The 19200-nt window shown below is 40.5% G+C and overlaps 3 protein-coding genes across 3 annotated transcripts in view; 1 reads left to right on the top strand and 2 right to left on the bottom strand.

Moving 5' to 3' along the window:
* The window catches only part of LOC308102268 (uncharacterized protein), a 98590-nt gene that overhangs the window by 23699 nt on the left and 55691 nt on the right, over nucleotides 1-19200 (top strand). The window lies entirely within an intron of this gene.
* On the bottom strand, nucleotides 1445-16593 carry LOC308102119 (caspase recruitment domain-containing protein 8-like; the record flags this gene model as incomplete). Its single annotated transcript, XM_080451722.1, has 8 exons — nucleotides 16538-16593; nucleotides 15989-16203; nucleotides 12340-12596; nucleotides 11487-11603; nucleotides 8778-8922; nucleotides 6433-6507; nucleotides 2427-2747; nucleotides 1445-1545 (listed from the first exon to the last, which is right to left on the bottom strand). Exons 2-8 carry the CDS (start codon nucleotides 16152-16154, stop codon nucleotides 1445-1447), a joined length of 1182 nt encoding a protein of 393 aa, XP_080307848.1. The 5' UTR covers nucleotides 16155-16203; nucleotides 16538-16593.
* Nucleotides 17266-18686, bottom strand: LOC308102121 (GTPase IMAP family member 6-like; the record flags this gene model as incomplete). Its single annotated transcript, XM_080451725.1, has 3 exons — nucleotides 18597-18686; nucleotides 17436-17933; nucleotides 17266-17274 (listed from the first exon to the last, which is right to left on the bottom strand). Exons 1-3 carry the CDS (start codon nucleotides 18681-18683, stop codon nucleotides 17266-17268), a joined length of 594 nt encoding a protein of 197 aa, XP_080307851.1. The 5' UTR covers nucleotides 18684-18686.

A 19200-nucleotide genomic window follows, 5' to 3' on the forward strand; every position in this document is an offset into this window, starting at 1 on the left:
GCCTAATATTTCTCTCCTTATCAAAAAACCCGAAAATGAACTCCATCCATCCATCCATCCATCCATCCATCTTCAACCGCTTATCCGGAGTCGGGTCGCAGGGGCAACAGTTCCAGCAGAGAGCTCCAGACTTTCCTCTCCTGAGCAACATTAGCAACTTCCTCCTGGGGGATCCTGAGGCGTTCCCAGGCCAGTGTGGAGATGTAATCCGCCCATCTGGTCCTTGGTCTGCCCCGGGGTCTCCTCCCAGTGGGACGTGCAGCGAGGACCTCCCTAGGGAGACGCTCGGGAGGCATCCGTACTAGATGCCCGAACCACCTAAGCTGGCTCCTTTCCAAGCGAAAGAGCAGCGACTCTACTCCGAGTCTCTCCCGGGTGACCGAACTTCTCACCCTATCTCTAAGGGAGATGCCAGCCACCCGTCTGAGAAAACTAATTTCGGCCGCTTGTACCCGCGACCTTATTCTTTCGGTCATGACCCACACTTCATGACCATAGGTGAGAGTAGGAACCAAGATTGCTCGGAAGACCGAGTGCTTTGCCTTCTGGCTCAGCTCTCTTTTCGTCACCACAGTGCGGTACAGCGACTGCAATACCGCTCCTGCTGCTCCGATTCTCCGGCTGATCTCCTGCTCCGTTCTCCCCTCACTCGTGAACAAGACCCCGAGATACTTAAACTCCTTCACCTGGGGCAAAGCCTCATTCCCTACCCGGACTGCACAATCCACCGGTTTCCTGCTGAGAACCATGGCCTCAGATTTGGAGATGCTGATTTTCATCCCAGCCGACGCACACTCGACTGCGAACCGATCCAGTGAGAGCTGAAGGTCCCGGACCGATGGTGCCATCAGGACCACATCATCCGCAAAAAGCAGTGACCGAAAATGAACTAACTATATAAATTAACGCCATAACCATAACTATAAACTAATGTAGTTGGTTTCACTATTTTGTTTAGCCTGTTATTAGAGCATTTGTATGTGTGCACGTATTGTACTAAATTTACATAATTAAATTTACACAATTTACATTAAAAAATACATAATTTTATATAATTATATATTATATAACATATTCGAAAATATTCGAATATTAAAAATAATAAAGCATTGAAATTCGAATGGGATTATAGAGGAGAACTGACAGCCCTAATACACAGCAGTTGAGCTTTTCTATTGATAGTTACCCCATGTGATGATGATTAACACCACTATAAAAAGCGTGCCCATTGGTTACATAAAGTAGTAATACACACAGCTTATAAGAAATACTTCCCACATTACAGTATAATTCCCACATTTCTCTACAAGCTGCTGATGTTCCTGACTGCCTGCTTTGAAAAAACCCTGACCAATCTGCTCTCTCTCACTGTCCTCATGGATGATGATACTGTGGCGCCAGCAGTCATCTCCAAACACCTCCTGCATCTTCTCCATCATCCCTCTCACCTCTTCCGAAAAACACTTCCTTTCCCAGGATAATGTTTCTTGCTAGGTGGGTCCCAGTTCAGGTCCACCTCAGGAGCACCTTTGAAACTGCTCAGCTCTGAAACACAATACAAAGGAAAAGGTTGGGGTATTGCTTGGGTGAAATAGGCTCTGTCTCTCCCAGGGGGTGTAGTGGAGGGGGAGTGCAAGGCAGTGACACTCCCTCACTTTTAAAAATAGGATATTGGTTTTGGTTTTAATTCAGTTTGTTTTCACATTATATTAACACAGCAACTTGTCGTCACTGTAACAAAGTCTTCGTGCAGCGGACCTGGCCAGAGCGAGTCCATGGATTGGTTGTGATATCTCTCTGACAATCAACCAATAAAACCCACAGCATATACATCCATTGCATTGTAGGATCTAAACTACGCTTTCTAAGCAACTAAGCTTGGATCCAAAACTCACTGAAGGCACAAAGAAATCATGTGCTTGAATTTCAATAATCTAAATTCTAAAAAGTCTTGTTGAAACAAAACAAAAATAAAGCAAAAAAATGATGACCCAGTCTAAAGGATAATACTTTCTACAATTTATCAAGAGGAATCCCTTCCCCGATCTGACAAGCTTGTCAGCAGTGTGATAGTCTAGTGATAATAAATACAATTAGCTATACACATCACTGACCAAAAGCTTTTATAGCAGTTAATTCTACAGTTTTTGATTAAAAAACAAATTACCTCTTGATTAGGCTTTTGGTATCGAGGCAGCGGCTCTGAGCCACTTTGCTACACATGCAGTCTCAGTTTGCAATTTGTCCAATCTTGCAAAGTCTTTGTTATTAAGTGGACTCCATACTTCACTACTATGAGTGATAGGTTCTTGTGCCATATTTGAATTGTATGAATCCATGCGGATATGAATATCCATGGACTTATGTCTCAATTTGGAGTCATACAGTGTTAATATACCTGGGCAGAGAGAGAGAGAGATTATCACCTGGGGTTAACTTCAGCAGTTCATTGAGCAGGTAAGGGTCCAGTTGATTAATCGTGTAAATCATTCTTGAACACGCCTGGCCTCCCTTGGTCTTCACCGTGTCGATGAGTAGCCGTGCTTTGCCTGACTTGAGGTTTTCTCCTTTGACTGCCTCCATTTCTCCATCATTGATCACATCCTGCAGAAGAATGTCCAGTAGAGAATTCAAGGTGGCCTCTGAGACTCTTTGAATGAACTCTGTTCTCACAGACTTCAGCTTCTCTTCTGCTTTGTCATCTGGGATCTTTATCACTGTCAGACTTGGTTGATCTGTGGAAACACCTTGAAGACAAGATGGAGGATTTATTTAATTATTAATGGTATAATAATAATAACTAGAAAAGTGCAGTGCCTGGAGAAACTGCGTGGGCTCTAAGGCTGTCAACGAATATTTCATATTCGAATATTCCATTTTCAATATTAAAAATGGAACATTCGACTATAAACATTAAGATTTGAATTCAAACAAAATAAATAAAACGTACGAGTTCTCGTGAGATTCTGGGCGCATGTAACCTTAAATGGCAGCTGGTCTCGCGAGATCACAGAGCCGTCAGTTTGAGAGGCAGACGGGAGAAGTCTCCCCTAGGCTTTACTTCATCGTTCAACGGTGTCCTGCACGAACGCGAGCCAATCTACAAGTCCGCAATGCGTCACTGATGCAATGTGCTGTGGGCTTGTAGATTAGCTGTGTTTGCCACGGGACACCGTCACACGACCAAGGATAAATCAGCTTGTGACAAAGGCACATTATTTTATCCTGCTTGACCTATGCATGTTGTTGTATTTGATGTATATATGTAACATGTTGGAAACTATGAAGTGACTTTAAAAATGTGAACATTTCCAGTTCACGTAAGAGGTAATAGGTCTGATTACTGTGGGTGATTGATTCATTGATGCCACCTGACTTTTAAACTAAAGATTACACTGCAGCCGAAAGTTAAGAGCTGTCGAGCCCAGCGAAGTCCTGTTCCGGTAGATTATAAATGTAAGGGGTACCCCAAACTTTAGTTATTCTTTGGACCGTTATTGCGGAAGATCGTTTTCGTTTCATTTGGAACTAAGGAACTAATAGACTTTCTCGGGAGCACGGACAGAAGAGGCCGTTCGGACACTAATGCATGGACTGTTTATTGTTATTCAAAGCGTCTGTCTGCGGTAACAAAATTATGTACCTTGTTGTGCAATTGTTTACGTTTGAATCTGTGATTTAAGGGGTTACAAAGGACATTTGGAATTGTTTGGGTTGAAATATTGATTGTTGATTTGATTGTTTAATAATTGTATTTGTTAGGGATAGAGACAGGGACAGCATTTGAATCCTGAAGTGTATTATTTTATTAATTTGTGGCAACTGAATATAGAGTCATTCAGCTAAAAACCTGCCAATTCCGATTGTTTTTCCTTTTAGTTAATGGTTATCCTTTCAAAGTCAAAGGCCGATTGTTACAAGCTGCCTCGTTACCTCCGTGTCACATTTCTCTTGTAGCCTACCTTAATTTGATTTAAACAAAAAAAAATAGATTGTTTTGATTATAATTTCCCGCTTCATGTCGAGGTAAAGATTGTTCCAACTTCCATCACAACACAATGAGCACGTCCTTGTGCAGAGGGAACAGCAGTAGTGTTTGCACGTTGAATGAGCAGCATCACCTGGCGAATTAGGTCGTTGAATTTTGCCATGGGCTTTCGAAAATACTGATGTCCACGACAAAGTTCTAGTTCTTTCATTTGCAGACTGAGAGAAACTTCTCTCCGTCTTCCCGTCACATTGAATTTAATGGTCTGACATACAATGTGCTTCTGTCTGTGCCTCGCCCTCTCTCATTGTCTCCTTTGAATGCCAATTCAAAGGAGACAATCTCAAAGGAGACAATGATTGTCTCCTTTTACTTTTCCAAAGAATCACCAACTGCTTCTAGCGGATGTGTATAACCTCTAGGCAAAAATAAATCACACCCAGTGTGAAACGGTGCCTACTCTGTTTGATGAGTGTGTGTTGGCATTCAGGCAGTACTACTCTGTTTGATGAGTGTGTGTTGGCATTCAGGCACTACAACTCTGTTTGATGAGTGTGTGTTGGCATTCAGGCAGCACTACTCTGTTTGATGAGTATGTGTTGGCATTCAGGCAGTACTACTCTGTTTGATGAGTGTGTGTTGGCATTCAGGTGGCACTACTGATTGATTGATTGAATATTTTCAAAACTTGGTCTAAAAGGATAACACCAAAAGTCCTTGCGGACTACTCTATTTGATGTGTGGGTGCTGGTATTCAGGCGGTACTACTCTATTTCATGTGTGGGTGCTGGTATTCAGGCGGTACTACTCTATTTCATGTGTGGGTGCTGGTATTCAGGCGGTACTACTGTATTTGATGTGTGGGTGCTGGTATTCAGACGGTACAACTGTATTTGATATGTGGGCACTGGTATACAGGCATTACTACTCTGTTTGATGTGTGGGCGCTAGTATTCAGACGGTACTACTCTATTTGATGTGTGGGTGCTGGTATTCAGTCGGTACTACTCTATTTGATGTGTGGGTGCTGGTATTTAGGCGGTCACCGAGTTATGGCCATTTGAAATGTTAGAAACTGCTGTAACACTTAGTGCCCCATACATGTGTGTAATAGGTTTATTTAGTTACTTTGAAGTATGTTTAATGATTGTATGAACGTAGTCCTTTTACATACACTAGTTACTTATGACTTTTAGTACTTTTAAGTATTTTTACTCATTTGAATTACTTTTAGAACATTTTTACCCACTTTATTTACTTTTAAGTATTTTTACTCATTAGTATGAGTGTGTGTGTGCATGTCTTTAAGTGGCGCATCTGTCTCCTGTTTGTGTTTAATTAGTATAATTTGTTACATCTTTGTGTTGCAATCAGCTGCAGCTGTTGATGCCTTGCTCGGATTTGCCTTGCTTATTTTTTTTGTTTTTTGGGGGGGTTTATGACCTCAATTACACCCAAACAAACTGAACTTTGAACATTCAGTGGATTTTCTGTAGCCTGGTAAACCCCATTTCCATTTGATTTCAGGAGTTGGTCTGGCCTGAGCGCCTGCCTGGGTGTTTCTGCGGAGTTCACAACATGAACTCCAATCACGTCCTCACTCATTATTCTGTGATTGACAGCGGACGTTGGCCAATCAGGTGGAAGCCGAGTGAACCGAACTGTGGTGGTGGAACAAACTGCTGATTGGCTGAAGGGGTTGTCAGTCACCCCGCCGAGCTCCCGCCCACAGTCGAATAGCCAAATAGGAGTTCATGCCAGACTCACTCCTGATATCAAATGGAAATGAATTTTCCGGAGGGGGGGTTTACCAGGCTAGATTTTCTGTGGTCTGGGGTTTTCTGAATAATTAGGCTAAAAAATAAGGGGGGGGGGGGCAGAGGCGATGATTGACAGGCTAAATCCCTCAACAGTGTCACCCGCAAGCCAAGATTTATTTTTTCATTGCAGTTGAAAAGGTTTTAGAAATCAGAGAGAAAAAAAACTGCCATGGATCACTGGAGTGGATTTTTCAGTTAAAACATTTTAATACACTTTTGAAGGACCATGATTAAGACATTTAATGTGTTGTAAAACTGAATGTCATGAAACCTTTAACCTTATTCAGGCTGGGCCAGGCCGGGCTGGGCTTAAATTTTCAGGCCTGTTGAGAACTCTACCAGTAACTCCTTCATGACCCACTCCTTGTGAGTGAGAAGAGTGTTAAACAAGGCCTCTGCTGCTGCAGCGGTGGTCACACTGCCAAGGACCCTCCTCATGCATTGTTGGGCTGTGTTCTCAGCTTGGACGTTGTGGGCCATTTCAGGATGGAACCCTCTACTTGGCTTCCACATTCCTGACTTTACTGGCTAAAGCCACTCAATTACTCCTCAAGAAATCCTGTTTGTCTTTATGCAAGTCAAAGGATAACATACTGTAAAAGATGGTAATCAACAACAACATACCGTACTGTGAAGAGAATGGTATTGGATCTGGATGAGAAAGCCTGGTGTTCATTATTTTCGTTGGTTCAATTTGTCCTGTGGATGACATGAAGTGAAAGCCTTTACCGTAGTATTTACACACATGAATAATAATATATTTAAATCTTATTCTGAATACATATCCTATAATTATACACAATTATTTTACTCATCAAAGTAGTAGCTACAGTACAGTGAAAAGCAGCACTGGGCACCAACGTCAGGGGGGCACCAACGTCAGGGGGCACCAAACGACAGGGCGAAAGTGAAAGAAGACTCTACTATCGGGTTAAGAGCGCCAACATATTGAAACGACCGGGCGTTCTCCTAGGCTCTGGAATGCCTTGGCAGAGGCTCTAGGACTAGCTTCCCGCTAGCCCTGCGGAAGCGGAAGCGCGCCCGAGATACAGACTCTTCAGAGCCGGAGGAAGCGTTTAGCTTTATATGTCTATGGTCCACCGTTCTTTTTTATTCAAGCCGGATGTAAACAAGCAATGTCTCCGTGGAAAGACGAGGCTCTCTGCTTTCCACTGGAACAAAAACATTGTAACCACGAAGGTCCGTTCTGTTGTTATCGGCAGTTGAATATGGCTCGTTTTCATCAAAAACGCAGTCTGGGAGAAGAAATCCGAGTGTTTTTCGAAATCTCATAACATAGGACTGAACGGTTATTGTTTTTGGGATGACGTCACTTCCAGTTCTAGCCTTCTTCTGACAGTCAAGGGATCATTAATAGGTTGGCGAAGAGCGCCCTCTTGGGTAATCCCTGAAAACACCCAAAAAAAAACTAAATTCTAATTTTTAGGGCTTTGATGCAAATTAACACGATGTCTGCAGTTGTGGTGCATAAAGGAGAGCCTGGTTTGCTCTCTCCTCTCAACCGCACTACAAAAAAATAAAAATAAAAAAGATAGACAATAAAGGCCTCTGACACGTCGACACGCAAAATACTGAGTGGTTAACATCCCTAGTGAACCAAGTGCAAACAGTCAAAATGATGGTTGTAGCTAGGGTCCTCTGTGTACTCCCCTTGATGAACTAGGATATCCTGCCCAGAAATCTTGTTCTTTCATTTAACTTCGTTTTTTATCGAGCAGCCCAAACTAGTAACCTCGTCTTTGTTTGTGATTACATTGTCAATCAATCACAATTGTCTCAATATGGGTGATCATGTACTTGCAATACATGTTAGTGGATAGTGGCCATATTGTTAATAAGCCCTGTCAGGTGATAAGAAGGTCAGTTGGCTCTCATGCATTGAAGGAAGCATGAGCTCGGCCCTGGCCTCCCTAGGCTGTGGGGGACTGGTATAGCGCTGGTGTAGGGCTGGTATAGCGCCCAGGATCACTTAGGAAATTGGCACCGGGTGATTTTTTTTAATTAAAAATGTATAAAGAGTGCTCTAGATAGATTTAATTATAAATATGAACATTCCAATGTGTTTCTAATGGTCAAAAACATACAATAATACAAATATAACAATTACTCATGGCAGCAATGTGAACTAATTTTCACATTGCTGCCATCTTGGGAATATGCAAATTGCGATCCAGACACAACCAATCATAAATATAAGCATTCCACCATGTTTATAATGGTCAAACAACATGAAATAGACACCACATTTGCATTTGTAGCTCATATGGCTCAAAAGTTACAGCCAAAACCGTTTTCAGGTGGCCATCCGTTTTCAGGTGGCCCTATTGGGTTGGCCGCTATGGCTTGGGCGCCCTGGCTAAATCATTAAAGTATGCCCTGGGCTACATCTGGGCCAAATGTGGTGCTTTTAGACTTTTTAGACTTTTTAGACTGATTTGAATGTCTAAGAGCCTGGATTAGGAGGACTCACTGTCTGTCACATATATTAACCTCTCTATGACCTTTGAGATGGAACAGAGGATAGAAACAGGGCGGTAGTTGCTCGGGTCTAATTTGCTTCTTTTTTTGTGCAGAGAGGTTACTCTCACAAGCTTATTCTTGAGGGATGTGACACTGCCTGATGGACAAGTTGGTAATATGGGAAACAATGGGGGAAATGGTGACAGCTGTGTCTCTGAGGAACCTGGTGGGGATATTATCATAGCCGGTGGCCTTGGATGGTTGCAGAGCGCTGAGTTTTGTTTTCTTTCTGTGAACTTCTTTCCTTTGTACACCCAGGTTTTCGTAGAAGGATCAGACATGATGATCTCGTAAATTCAAATGCAATGAATTGTGGAATAAGGGGTTTGTCCCGGCAAACCTTTTGTCCTAACACGGACAAAAGGTATGTGCAAATGTAAACAGGAATGAAAAGTTCTCCAAAATCCAATTCAAATAAATAACTGTACCTTTATTACTCAGGTTAAGTGAGTGTGTCCACACTGGCTTCTTCTTAAGGTCCTGTAGCTCCAATGAGACGACTTCTGTATTGAGATCCATCATCACCTCAAATGTTGGATGGTAATTTGCTCCATAGTTCCGTAGCTCCGAAGCCTGAAGACACATGACACTGTTTTACTATTGCATTGATCATGTACTACTTTACTTAAGAGAAAATTTGGTGGAAAACCTAGTCTGGCACAAATGGCCGGGGGAGTTGTGTCATGATCGAATGTAGCCAGGGGCGTAAAAAGAAAAGAAAATGGGAATGTACGACCTGCAGTTCAAGAGTTATAGACCAAAACATGAAGTGAGCTGTTATAGCGCCACCATGAGGCCAATTCGAATAATGTGGGGTGGTGGTTCTTCCTTGGCTTACTGTGAGTGGGCGTGCAATCGGATGTTGCGTTCATTTGAGGCATTTTGTGCAAAACAGGCTCCTCCCACAAACTTTGAAAGCCAATTGTAGACGGAATGCAATGTGATAAATCTGACTGATACATCTTCATCAAGTGACCACAAATGCGTTCCGATTACAAAATTGCTAGGACTTGTACTAAAAAGTGTGTTTTGAATAAAATAAAAGCGGAAAAGCTAAACTCAAGTTGTAATTTTACCATCATTCTAAACTCAGGTTGTAATTTAAATAATATGTGGCCCAATCTGGCAAAGGCTAAAGGTCGGTACACATTGTGAGCATTTTTTTTGTGTGATTCATTTGCATTAATTTGAACAGCTGTTTGTGTTATGAGTACATTACACTGAACACTATTATAACTAGCATGTTATGAGTACATTACACTGAACACTATTATAATGAGGCTAAGAAGTGACATAATTCGTTTTCGAAACGAGCATCACCAAAATAAAAGTTTAATTAATGCATTTTCGTATTGTTTCCTGTCGCTCCTGGTGTGTAATGACCTTGTGACCAAGTGATGGCCAAGGTGCTAGACCAGTTAATTTGCATGTCATTGTCTGAAACCTTTACTTTATTTAGAAGTGCAGACGCTAAAAAACCCAAGCATATGGCTGGTTTAAATTGGAGTCCTTAGTTAGTTAGTACATTATAATCTCCTGTGTTCATTTAACTCTGTTTCACATTCCAAAACAATATAATTGTGCCGGAAAGTAGTTTATAATGCATTTTATTGAAATGTTACTTTTAGTTGACTAGTATAGTTACTAGTTACTGCTCTCAGAAAGTAGCAGCTTTGGGAGCTGCCATTTTTTTTTACCTCTGACTTTCCAAGGAGTAGTAGGACCCCCCATCTCAATATATCTTGTTCCAGGGAACCCCAGAAGCAAAGATTTGATTTTAAAATGTGTATATAGATTCAAAGATTTGCACACATTTTCACGATTCTTTTTCAAAAAGTCATAGTGTGGCACTAGCGCTATGAGCTTGTAGAGTTGCTATTTTTGAATAGCCAAAGAAATCTAAAATGACAGAGACATTAAATTGCACTAATGCTAAATTGCAAATGTTGCTTCATCCTGGAATCGAACTCAGATCCCAATAACATTGGCCTACAGCCTTAACCACCAGGCCACTGACTGACTACTAATTTGCCCCCAGTGTTGGAAAGTAACTATAAGTACATTTACTAAGTACTGTGCTTAAGTATAACTTTGAGGTACTTTTACTTTACTGGAGTATTTTCAATATTCAATACTTTTACTTCTACTCCACTACATCTCAGAGGAAAATATTGTACTTTTACTCCACTACAATGACATTTGGTTACTAGTTACTTTGTAGATCTTGATTACAATTACAGAACACACTATCCACTTCAGCCCTACAGTATATATATTTTGAGTCATTATTATTATTATTATTATTATTATTATTATTATTATTATTATTATTATTATTACCCTTATTAAAAGAAAATATATATATTGTGATACAAAATGCCTAAATAAAGCAATAGATATGAGAATACATACTGTAATGAAATTGAAATGAAAAAGGTTGAGAATCACTGGGTTAAACTGTAGAATATAGTTAAAGGGATATTTCACTTTAAATACAAATTGAAATGTGTGTGAAATGTGTGTGTAAACCCTTTACACACACGTGTTTTTTAAATTGTCTCTTTAACAAGAAAAAATGCAGTGCAAATAGGACTTGGTTTAGAATAGCCTAAATTGTCTGTATGGTGTTATGGACACCTCATAGAAATACACTATTTAAAGTATAATTACTGCTATAGTAGGCTTCTACAGTACAGTATATTGTTTCAATTCAATTCCCCAACAAGTAGACTAGTAGGTAAACAACGACCAATAGTTGCTCGGCCCTACCATCTACTGTCCACTTACTGTATTGCACGGTGGGGAAAAAAATAATGCTAAACTACTCCCTCCAAGGCAAAACCACACCCCCAGAGGGGTGTGGTTTTGATGGGTACCTGATGGGTACCTATCTGGCAGGCACCCAACGTGAGGATCTCAACTGGCTACCACTGTCTACCACACAAGTCTTTAAAAATATTCAGCATTTCGTTTTTTTTATTTCATAAGAAAGCAGAGAATCAGCAAATTGGTTAAGATTAAGAAAAGAACAAAAAGGAAGAAAGAAAGATGAGTAAATAGTTTTGTAACTGTTGTACAACCTGTTTTGATCATATTATGATAACACCAGGTTATACAGTAGGTTTAGTGTGTGATACCTCAGGTTGAACGGCATGTGTAGGACAGTGCAGACTGTAGACTGTCTCTGGGGCGAGACGACAGTTTGCCGGATAGTCGATGTATGTATCTTCTTTGTTGTTGGTCTTTGACATCACCTACGAGAACACCAAGACAACTTGACCAGCTGGTTCACTCATGTCTGGTACATGGACAGCTTTTACAGGCTACTGTACAGGCTTTGTTGCCATCAATAGGATAATTTTGTCCTCCTACTACATTATAAACTTTGGTCTTTCATTTTTGTCAAATACAGACTATCCTCTGGTTGTCTTTTCTAAATGTGTTTTTTTTTGTGCCACGGAGAGCCATGGAAGCCACGATGTGGACACGGATGTAAACAAAGACTGTCTGGGGGGAGGGGGAGGGTCTCGTCTATCGTCCATTCTGTTGTAATCACCAGTTGAATATGGCTTGTTTTCATAAAAAAATAAGAAATCCGAGCTAGATGTGTTTTTCTACATCTAATAACATGGGAGTGGATGGAGTGACTTTTCTTGGGATGACGTCATTTCTGCTTCTATGATTCTCACGCAGTCAAGGGATCATTCATATTTTGGGAAAGAGCGTAATTTCTTTTTTCAAATATGTATTTTTTAATGACGTAGATCTACGTCAATAGCAGGGAATGTGTTAAAGAGTCTCCTAAGAGTCTCCTCCACCGGTCATCAAATTATTGGCTTAGGAATGCGACAAAAACTAAAGAATCTCCATGAACTCAAGGTTTCATTGGGTGTGTAATTGATGAAGAAATAAGGATTTTTTTTGGGTGAACTACCTTTAAATAGATTCAAACCCTCTGAGATGCTAGTTACTTAACAGAACATACTTTACCTCTTCAATAGGCACGTTGCCTGGCAGCAGAAATACTTTCATCTGAAGTTTGTCGCTTGGTGGTCGAAGGAACAGCAGAACTTGACAATAGGTCTGTCTAGGTTTAAGTTTGGAAATGCTCTTCCACCAGAGCCCAAACTTGCCCCAAAACGACAGATGGGTCACATTTACAACCACGTGAGTCTTGGTCACTTCCAGTGGTTCTAAGAAGTCCACCACCCCGTCATCAGAGATGTGGGCCACAGAAAGGTCATCAACTGTGAAAATAATTATGTTTACATTTAGCAGATTATTTAATATGCGTGAAAATCAGACACAACACGATATGTTCTGTGTGCCTACAGAGTTTAACGTGACACAGAGGGCATTTGAAAGTCTTGTGTCTTATTTTCACATCCTATACTTAGTTTAAACCAGGGGTGTCAAACTCATTTTGGTGTCCGGGCAAGATTGGTCAAATGGTGACTTGAGGTGGGCAGACTGGGCACGCAGACACGGAGACACGCATGCACGCTCATGCACATTCAGTTATACATCATTGTTTTTCATTCTGTTGTCTCAGTCACTGCTATAACTACAGCATATCACTTTAAAAAATGTTATGAAGATTATATATAAATTAATTATGAATTAATTAATTGCACGTCCCACTGGAAGGAGACCCCAGGGCAGACCAAGGACCAGATGGGGGGATTACATCTCCACACTGGCCTGGGAACGCCTCGGGATCTGTTGCCCCCGCGACCCGGCTCCGGATAAGCGTTTGAAGAATCGATGGATGGATTATAAAAAAAATTGAAATATTTTCAGTAAATAGCTACAGTACACAACATAATTTTTTTTGAGGCCTACTATCAGCAATGCAACTCAGACAATGAACTCAGTTCAGTCGTTTTTATTGAACAATAACGAAAATTCTGAAAATGTCAATGAATCAAAATAATGACACTCATTGCTTTTTTTCGGTTTTAGAATTGAAAAAAATAACCCTAACAGTAAAAGCTCAGGTCAAAACAACATCATTTTTATTTTATTTTTTTACAAAAAAATGATGTACCTGACATCTCTTTGCTTTAACTGACCTGTCAACATCAGGGACCAGGTTCTGAGCAGTAGTAACTTTCATAATGTAATAATTACTATAAAATCTCCATGTCTCTTCAGCTCTTTATAAACAAAAAATGCATATTTATTTTTTCTATTCTTTTGTCTTTGTTTTAGCCAAAATTTATCACTTGCACTACATTTTAAGTGACCTTTTTACTTTTGGAAAATAATATTGAAGAAACTGTTAACTGGTTAATGTGTGTACTGTCACTTTAAAAGCGCAATGTATACTTCATCGTACAACAGTGTCACGCACCAAACATGGCCGATCTCGCACCACGTTGTGAGCTTGTAGATCAGCCATTTTCGGCAACGATAGACTGAGAAGACAGCGCACATTGAATATGTCACACTAGGCGACACTAGTCATTCATTCGCGTTTTTAAGAGTTTCCTAAACAGATTATTATCATTTGGATTATTAAAATTGTCAACGGAGACAGAGGACGAGTGAAACTTTTGAGCGTTTCACTCGTAACGGCCGTTATTCCACCGCACATGTAAACACAACGACACAACCACCCGTACAAATGGAACCAAATGGACCCTTACGGTCCCCTTAAAGAAGCGATGTTACGATGTATCCAATAGTAAATTTCCTCGTCCTTGTTTCCCTGGGCAGCGCTGGTTAGCAGGGATCTATACACTTTTAGACTGACATGTTTGTGCCAGCGTGGGTGATTAGATTTATTTCTTGATCTCCTCTTGTCTTGATTGTTTAGACATGACTTGGCCATTGTTCTCACAAAACAAGTTTGGCCACTATTAGACCTTCGCAGTCAGAGGCAAGGGGGGTTGGGGGGGATAACTGCCTGCCGGCTCCGCCGTTTTTTTTGGTCTTTTTTTTCTCTCTCGTTTTTTTTCCATTAGAGCTAGTATGAAAAGGTGTTTTTTCAAATCACTTCGCGGGCCGCCATGGACCTTTCAAGTAGTCTGGTTTAAACCATTAAGACCTGAGGCGATTCTACAAATACCTTCTAAAAAAGTAGTTATCAAACTTTTTCGTGCCAAGGACCCCCAAAATGATATGTTTTTGGCAGCGGACCCCCCATCTGAAAATGTTTTGTGCCAGGGACCCCCAGAAGAGAAGATTTATGTAAAAAACAATTCCAATTTTGTTTTAAATAGCATATATACTAATAATACTATAAAGGGGGCACGGTGGCGCAGTCGGTAGCGCTGTCGCCTCACAGCTAGAAGGTCCTGGGTTCGATTCCCGCCGGGGACGCTGTGGGCACTGGGGGCGTGTCTTCTCCTCCGCGTCATCAGCGCCCATACCCTAGGTGGGGTTGGCGAAAGGGCCTACTCTGTGTGCATGTTCTCCCCGTGTCTCCTAGGGTAGTTAATACCCTCACAAAAACATGTAGTAATCCTGGTCACTATACCGCCTCCCCCATGACAGCCGGGGCGCCTGATGGAGGGGAAGGGAACTGGTTGGAATAACGTGTTCCTTCCACGCGCTACGTCCAACCAGGGAAACTCCCCCCTGTCAGGTGACAAGAAGGTCAGTTGGCTCTCATGCCTGAAGGAAGCATGAGCTCGGCCCTGGCCTCCCTACTGTGGGGTGACAGGTGTAATACTGGTGTAGGGCTGGTGTAGTGCCCAGGATCACTTAGGAAATTGGCACCGGGTGAAAAAAATGGGTTACAAAAATCGCGGGATAAAAATTAAAAAAAAATAAAATAGCATATATACGAGCTCATGGCTTGTATTTTTGAAAACCACTGTTCTAATGTTCTAAATCCTAATAGTTATCTGTAAAAAATAAATACATTATATAGCTAAAATCTAAAATGACAAAGATGCTTCCCCGGTTTTAATGGGTTAAATATCAGCAACGATCCCCTTTAAACATCATAGATCCAATTTTACGGTAAACCTTGAAAAAAGAAAAGAAAGAAACAACACACAACTGTCTCTTTAACAGTCGCATGACGGCATAAAGTCCTCCTATCCAATCCACGTCATTAAATACCCGCAGCTCAGTCACTTTTACTTTGGAAATACTCTATTCGGTAACACTTTACTTAAAGGTTGCGTCTATAATAAATTATAATCACATTTATAAAGCATTATAATGCACTTATAAGGCATTATAACGCTCGTTATAGATGTTTATAACTATGCATAACAACTTATAACAAGGGTTATGAAGTATTATAACTTATATTAATATCATTAGGTTATTTAGGTTATATATATATTAGGTTAAGTATGTGACACATCACCGCCACCGAGTGAGTGAGTGAGTGAGTGAGTGAGTGAGTGAGTGAGTGAGTGAGTGAGTGAGTGAGTGAGTGAGTGAGAGAGAGAGAGAGAGAGAGAGAGAGAGAGCATTTATATTGAATATTAAGGAAAAGTCATGGAAGGGGAAACTTCTGAGAGCTTCATGAGCGAAGATAATCGACTTCAAAATCTGAAAATCGGTCGGGCTGACCACTTAGACACGCGTGTGTTAACAACATGCTTACTTATTATTACACTGTGTCCCTTTGAACCAGAACATTGAAAATGATTGGACAATGCTAAAAGCAACGCCTCACCGGATGTGACCTCACAGTGTGGCAGGTGTAGCTGGCTGACAGACCCCTGAGGACACTTGATGTCATACAGAGGCCCTGCAGGAGTCCCTGCTGTTGACTGGAGCTGTTCTTCATCCCACTCATCAGCCTTGTAGAGGACTTCTGCTTCCCCTGTCGTTTCAAACATCAACCCTGTCACATTGCAATGGGACAGCCCTGCCTCGGGTAACTTGGAGCTGTGACACAAAACAATAATTTTATTGATATCATCTATTGACATCATTAGGTGTCATGTTGCCACATGTTGCATCCAGTTCATTTACAATGCCAGTGGTTGGTTGAATAGAAACATCATGTTTGTGGAAACAGCTGTGGTGAGTGATCAGCTGATGGGTTTAAAGACACAACTTCTACATCTATCGACAAATCCACAGAACGGCATTCATAACTGCGGTGTCAAGCGGCTGCCGCTCTACACAGCGACACCGCGGCTATGGCAGCGCAGTGCCAGCGCTCTGGTGGATTCGTCTATAGAGGAAGCTACCAATGAAGCTGTTTAGGATGACTGACCTGTATTCATAGGTTTTATGTTCTGTGTTCACGCTGGGTGAAAAGGTCTGAAATGCAGAGAGGAGTCAGGAAACAAACAATCAGTAACTTTCCTCAATGAGACTCAAAGACACAATGGAGACTCAATTGAGTCACCTACCCGAGACTCACCCGGTCATCAAATTATTGTTATTTAAAAAAATATATATTATTAAAAAATATAAAGCCTTCTTGGGGTGTGTAATTGATAGAAAATAAGTCAAAGTTTGGCTGAATTACCCCTTTAACTGAGTGTAAGCTACTTTGAAGTGCTCTGTAGCAACTCATAATGTAATAACGGCCCATAATCTAATAACGGCTCATAATGTAATAACGGCTCATAATGTAATAACGGCTCATAATTTAATAAAATTATGAGTGCATAACATAACAGATTTTTTCATAATGTAATAATATAATAATGTGTTACATTAATAACCTTATTGAGATTTTATTTCATTTAGTTTAATACATTATGAACCGTTATTACATGAAGTGCAATTCTAAAGTTGTATTTCACTGCAGAAAGATGTATGTTTTGTTATTGAAAACTGAACATTCTCACAATAGGTATGCTAGTCCTATTCCATTTACTTATTTTTAATTTAATTTAATTTAAATACATTTATGTTTGAATGAGTGATTATAAACACATGTTACGTTACTTTATACATAAAAAGGAGTTCATAATATGTGTTTGACTGCTTGTATTAACTGAGCTATTAGTAGTTATATAGACAAATTTAGATGCATCAAGATGCATCGTAGAGTTGAATCAAATCGCTAACCGATGAATCGTAATCAAATAATCAAAACAAATAAATGTTTTCTTTCTTTTCAGTCTTTCAAACAGTGTCATGTGTCTTGTCTCATGTCCCACCTTGAAGTGTCCTGAAGGTTCAAAGTGTCCTCTGTTCCTCCTCACTATGTCTTCTGTTTTCTTCATCAGCTCTGTCACTTCTGAAATGTCCCACTTGAAACCATGGATAACATGGTACCTGAAGCCACATTTATCCAGGATCCACCTCAGAGGTTCTCCTTCAGACTCTATGTACTCCTCAACACGTCTCCCTCCCAGCCACCATCCCCTCATGAACAGAACCAGAGTGTTTCTCCAGACTCTGTCCCCCAGCAGCTCCATGTGTTCCTTCACTGATCTCCTGTCAGCTTCAGAGAAACTGGACCTGACATCAACAGTCACCAGGACAGCGTGGGGTCCAGGAGAACACAGAGTCACACCGTGTAGAAGGACGTCTTTGGTCTTCTGTGATGGAGGTGTAGTCGACCAGTCTGGACAGATCACCACACTCACATTTCTGTCAGCAACTCGTCTCTGTTGTCTGACACATTCTGTCAGTTTAGTCTGGGTTTTATACTCCTGGAATATGAGGTTTACTGTATGTTAGTCATAAAATGCAAAACCTTCATTCTACTTCCCTCTCATCTTTGTCAGAGATTAATTCACTGAATGTATTATTCTCCTTCACTTTGTCTAACAGTGCCACAGGAACACTAGAACAAAAAACAGTATTGAACTATGTGGAATAATTTAACCTAACTACATCTGAAGACGGTTTATGGTTAATAATCACTATCAGCATATAGCTACTGTAAAAATGTAGTAGAAACTGTAGAAATTTAGTAGTTTTTCAAAACCTTTTTATTTCTACTCCACTACATCTCAGGGCAAATGTTGCTCTTCTTACTCCATTACAATTATTTGACTGTATTAATCACTAGTTACTTTGCAAGTTTAGGCGATTAATAACAAACATACATTAACTGATCAATTATGATATAATTTTATAGGTTAATCTATCCAGCAGCACAAGTGGCATACTTGGGCTATAGCTTTAGCAGATCTACAAGATCAAAACATGTTGCTATGAGACAGGTTGTGAGCTTGTAGATCTGCTATTTTCAAACAATGCAAGAATAAATGGGGGGGGGGGTATGAAAAAGTTCACATTAACATCAGAAAACATTTATATTTGATCTCTTCACTGTTTAATTCTTTCATTATAACATTCATATCACTCACCTTTAATAGAGTTTGTGTAAACACACTCTCCTGCAGAATGACATTTCCAGCTGAGTTCCTCTCATCCTGCTCTCCACCAACCAGCATCAATCTCACATCTGACACACACACACACACACACACACACACACACACACACACACACACACACACACACACACACACACACACACACACACACACCATCAGTGGTGTAAAGCAGTGGTTCTCAAACGTGTTGATGCTAAGGATCCTCAAATGTATATATATATATTCTGAGAATGTTTTGTGCCAGGGACCCCCAGAAGAGGATATTTGTGTTAAAAAAATGCTAAATTATTCAAATCTTTTCAAAAATGTAAAAAAATAGCAGATGTACAAGCTCACAGCAGGAAGTAGCGCGCTGCTACTTGTATATCTGCTATCTTTGACTAACCAACGTATAAAATCTGGAACATTTCGCAATGGGACCCCCTGGAAACCCTCAAGGACCCCACTTTGAGAACCACTGGTGTAAAGTAACTAAGTACATTTACTCAAGTGCTGTACTTACAGTAAGTACAATTTTGAATTACTTTTACTTTAACTGAGTATTTCCATTTTTGATACTTCATACTTCTACTCC

Source organism: Gymnoscopelus braueri (genome assembly GCF_963280865.1).
Source record: "Gymnoscopelus braueri genome assembly, chromosome: 15".
NCBI classification, from domain to species: domain Eukaryota; kingdom Metazoa; phylum Chordata; class Actinopteri; order Myctophiformes; family Myctophidae; genus Gymnoscopelus; species Gymnoscopelus braueri.